Genomic DNA, 5,083 nt, shown 5'->3' on the forward strand with positions numbered 1-5,083 from the left:
AAATAGTAAAGTTTAAATGAACAGAAAAAAAGTCAACATTTTCAAAAACTGAAAAAAAGTCACTTTCATACCATTCTTAAAAGTTGAGCTCAACCCCCCCCCCCCCCCCAACCTTAAAATCTGTCAAAGTATCAGGGGGTTGCTGTGTAATCTGCATCCACAAAAACAACAAGAAGTCTGGTGACATCTTAAGGACTAACAGATTTATTTGGGCATAAGCTTTCATGGGTAAAAAAGCCCACTTCTTCAGATGCATGGAGTGGAAATTACAGATGCAGGCATTGTTATACTGACACATGAAGAGAAAGGAGTTACCTCCCAAGTGAAGAACCAGTGTTGACAGGGCCAATACAATCAGGGTGGGCGTAGTTCACTCCCAATAATTGATGAGGAGGTGTCAATTCTATGAGAGGAAAAGTTGCCTTTGTAGTGAGCCAGCCACTCCCAGTCCCTATTCAAGCCCAAATTAATGGTGTTAAATTTGCAAATAAATTTTAGTCTGTTTCTGAAGGTTTTTTTGTTCAAGAATAGTGACTTTTAAAACTATTATAGAATGACCAGGGAGATTGAATTGTTCACCTACTGGCTTTTGTATGTTACCATTCCTGATGTCCAATATGTGTCCATTTATTTTTTTACATAGGGACTGTCCGGTTTGGCCAATGTACATGGCAGAGGGACGTTGCTGGCACATGATGGCATATATCACATTAATAGATGTGCAGGTGAATGAGTCTCTGATGGTGTGGCTCATGTGGTTGGGTCCTCTGATGGTGTTGCTAGAGTAGATATGAGGACAGATTAGGCAATGAGGTTTGTTATAGGGTTTGGTTCCTGGGTTAGTGTTTCTGTAGTGTGGTGTGTAGTTGCTGGTGTGTATTTGCTTCAGGTTGAGGGGCTGTCAATTATTGGGAGTGAACTACATCCACCCTGATTGTAATGGCCCTGTCAACACTGGTTCTCCACTTGGGAGGTAACTCCCTTCTCTTCATGTGTCAGTATAACAATGCCTGTATCTGTAACTTCCACTCCATGCATCCGAAGAAGTGATTTTTTTTACCCATGAAAGCTTATGCTCAAATAAATCTGTTAGTCTTTAAGAAGCTACTGGACTCCTTGTTGTTTTGCTTAAAATCTGTGAACATCAGGAGAAAAAGAAAGTCTAGTGTTTCTGTGCAGCTTCATAAATGGTGAGTTCAGATGCTCTACAGCTTTCAGGGATAATGCAGAGCATGAAATAATCCAATTAAAATCTAAAACGATTCTTGTGCTTGAAAGGAGGAGTTGAGTTTTTAATCATGTTAAAGCAGCAGAGAATCCTGTGGCACCTTATAGACTAACAGACGTTTTGGAGCATGAGCTTTCGTGGGTGAATACCCACTTCGTCAGATGCAGGTAGTGGAAATTTCCAGGGGTAGGTATATATATGCTAGCAAGCAAGCTAGAGATAAGGAGTTTAGTTCAATCAGGGAGGATGGGGCCCTGTTCTAGCAGTAGAGGTGTGAAAACCAAGGGAGGAGAACTGGTTCTGTAATTGGCAAGCCATTCACAGTCTTTGTTTTAGTCCAGAGCTGATGGTGTCCAAATTTGCAGATGAACTGAAGCTCAGCAGTTTCTCTTTGAAGTCTGGTCCTGAAGTTTTTTTGCTGCAGGATGGCCCCTTAAGGTCTGCTATAGTGTGGCCAGGGAGGTTGAAGTGCTCTCCTACAGGTTTTTGTATATTGCCATTCCTGATAATCTGATTTGTGTCCATTTATCCTTTTCCGTAGTGACTGTCCAGTTTGGCCGATGTACATAGCAGAGGGGCATTGCTGGCAATATGATGGCGTATATTACATTGGTGGATGTGCAGGTGAATGAACCAGTGATGGTATGGCTGCTCTGGTTAGGTCCTGTGATGGTGTCGCTGGTGTAGATATGTGGGCAGAGTTGCATTGAGGTTTCCGAGGTTCCCACTGGATTGGTATACCTAAGAACTGCAACAGTCTACTCAGGACACGGTCCCTACACTACCACCCGGACTGGGAATCAGCATACCTTTCTAAAGGAGCCCCGGCCAGGTTGCCCACTCGGGTGAATTCTATCTACTACCCAAGATCCACAAACCCGGAAATCCTGGACGCCCCATCATCTCGGGCATTGGCACTCTCACTGAAGGACTGTCTTAATATGTGGACTCTCTACTCAGACCCTATGCCACCAGCACTCCCAGCTATCTCCGTGACACCACTGATTTCCTGAGGAAACTACAATGCATTGGTCACTCCCAGAAAACCCATCCTAGCCACCATGGATGTAGAGGCTCTCTACACAAACATCCCACACACAGATGGAATACAGCTGTCAGGAACAGTATCCCTGATGATGCCACAGCACAACTGGCTGCTGAGCTCTGTGCCTTTATAACTCACCACACAACTATTTCAAGTTTGATGACAATATATATCTCCAGATCAGTGGCACTGCTATGGGCACCCGCATGGCCCACATACGGCCAATATTTTTAATGGCTGACCCTGGAACAAGCAACGGTTCCTCAGCTCTCGATCCACTCATTGCCCCTCCTACTACGCTACATTGATGAACATCTTTCATATCTGGATCCATGGGAAGTAGACTCTAGAAAAATTCCACCCACGATTTCAAACAACTTCCACCCCACCATCAACCTCAGCCTGGACCAATCTACAGAGAGGTCCACTTCTAGACACCACGATGCAAATAAGTGATGGTCAACATTAACACCACCCTATATCGAAAAGCCTACCGACCCGCTATGCCTACTTCATGCCTCCAGCTTCCATCCCGGGCAATCACACGAATTCCATTGTCTAAGCCGAAGCACTGAGGTACACCGCATCTGGCTCTAACCCTCAGACAGAGACCAACACCTACAAAATCTCCACCAAGCATTCTCAAAACTACAATACCCCACGAGGAATAGGAAACAGATCAACAGAGCCAGAGTGTACCCGAAAGCCTCCTATGCAAGACAACAAGAAAGAAAACCACAGGACTCCACTGGCCATCACATACAGTCCCAGCTAAAATCTCCATGCACGCACATCAGGGATCTACAACCCATCCTGGACAATGATCCCACACTCCACAGGTCTTGGGTGGCAGGCCAATCCTTGCCCACAAACCTGCAACCTGAAACGTATTCTCACCAGCAACTGCACACCGACCATAGTAACTCTAGTCCAGGAACCAATCCATGCAACAAACTCAATGCCAACTCTGCCCACATATCTACACCAATCCAGGACCTAACCAGAGCAGCCATACCATTCACTGGTTCAATTCACCTTCACAGTCCACCAATGTAATATACGCATCGATATCCAGCAATGCCCCTACTGCTATGTACATCGGCCAAAACGACAGTCACTTATGGAAAAGGATAAATTGGACACAAATCAGATATCAGGAATGGCCAATATACAAAAACCTGTAGGAGAGCACTCACCTCCCTGGCCACACTATAGTCAACCTTAAGGTGGCCATTCTTCAGCAAAAAAAACTTCAGGACCAGACTTCAAAGAGAAACTGCTGAGCGCTTCAGTTCATCTGCAAATTTGACACCATCAGTTCTGGACTAAACAAAGACCTGTGAATGGCTTGCCAATTACAGAACCAGTTTCTCCTCCTTGGTTTTTCTACACTCTACTGCTAGAACAGGGCCCCATCCTCCCTGATTGAACTAAACTCCTTATCTCTAGCTTGCTTGCTAGTCATTATATATACCTACCCCTGGAAATTTCCACTACCTGCGTCTGACAAAGTGGGTATTCACCCATGAAAGCTCACGCTCCAAAATGTCTGTTAGTCTATAAGGTGCCACAGGATTCTCTGCTACTTTTACAGATCCAGACTAAGACGGCTACCCCTCTGATACTTTAATCATGTTGTATCCTTTATCTTGGAGGTTCTCAACTTGGGATTGTGAATAGATGTTACAGGCTTGTGATGAGACTGTTCTTCTGATATTGCTAAATAGGAGGTGATCTTACCTAGAAGGGAGTAGGGCCCTGGAATGGAAACAGGTGTCACAATATGGAAAACCACTGCCAAGTATTAAGTACAGCATTATCTGAAAAGGATGTTCAGAGATATTCATATTTCTTTTAACAGTAACACCTTCCTGTTCCCAATTTCCCCTCTACCATTTGTGCCAGAAGAAATCGATACAAGATAGTAACTGAGTTGTATAAAGCTACTGGTGCCTAAAACAGAATTGGTGACACTGTCTAGAAATATTGGGTCAAATGACTGCCATTGCTGGCAAGTCATTGGCCCATTAACATTTCTCTACAGGGACACCACTAGATTCTACAAAAAACAAAATCAATTTTCACCAGTAGCATGGTTTATCAGCAGGACAGCGTTTTCAGTTAAGGCTGTGGACATCTGTAACATGCAAGTCACATGATCAAAAGCTTCCACTAGCTAATCAGAGGAACAATAACGGTATGGTGGACAGCACACATAATTCTAAGTTTAAAAACTGGGGTCTGTGCTATATTTCAGCCACATCTCAGATCTGGAAATGTACCTTCAAATCCCCAAAGACCTAGAGAGCTACACTTTGGGGAGATGAGGTAGAAATGAAGTGAAAAGGAACTGTTCCCAACTAGCAGCATTCACAGCTTCTTACCTGCTGCACAAGCTTTATTCAGTTTATAATAAAAAGTCCAGGTAGCAACAGAGCATCTAAGCACAACTTCTCCTTCTCCTCCTTCCATCTCAGGAACTGTTGGAGACTGGAAGAACATCATGACTGTGGCACAAAATGAAAAGTTCAACAAGGTTTTTAATGAGAATATGAAAGACCTGCCCTTCAAGTTCATCTGGGATCTTAATGAAGAAATATAGGCTGATTTCCAGTTTGAAAGATGTGAAAGTGGACTGAAAGTCTTGTACAAAATGTTCAAATTAAAATCCATAGCTCTGTGCAAGTTCAAGGCTTGAAACTAGCATTTTCCCCTACTAATTACATAGATCTACACACTCATCATCACCATGGTGTCTGTATATATAGGAAAGACTTATTTTAAGAGCTTATTTTTAGGCACTGTGGCAG

The 5,083-nt window shown here is 43.6% G+C and overlaps 1 protein-coding gene across 1 annotated transcript in view; it reads left to right on the forward strand.

Annotated features, from left to right (window-relative positions):
* LOC116824345 (amine sulfotransferase-like) overlaps nt 1-4,875 on the forward strand; it is a 15,957-nt gene extending 11,082 nt beyond the window's left edge. Inside the window, 1 exon segment of the mRNA XM_032779551.2 lies at nt 4,751-4,875. Coding sequence (XP_032635442.1) covers nt 4,751-4,875 — 125 coding nt within the window.
* The last annotated feature ends 208 nt before the right edge of the window (nt 4,876-5,083 follow it).

This window comes from Chelonoidis abingdonii, chromosome 3, assembly GCF_003597395.2.
Source record: "Chelonoidis abingdonii isolate Lonesome George chromosome 3, CheloAbing_2.0, whole genome shotgun sequence".
Taxonomy (NCBI): Eukaryota; Metazoa; Chordata; order Testudines; family Testudinidae; genus Chelonoidis; species Chelonoidis abingdonii.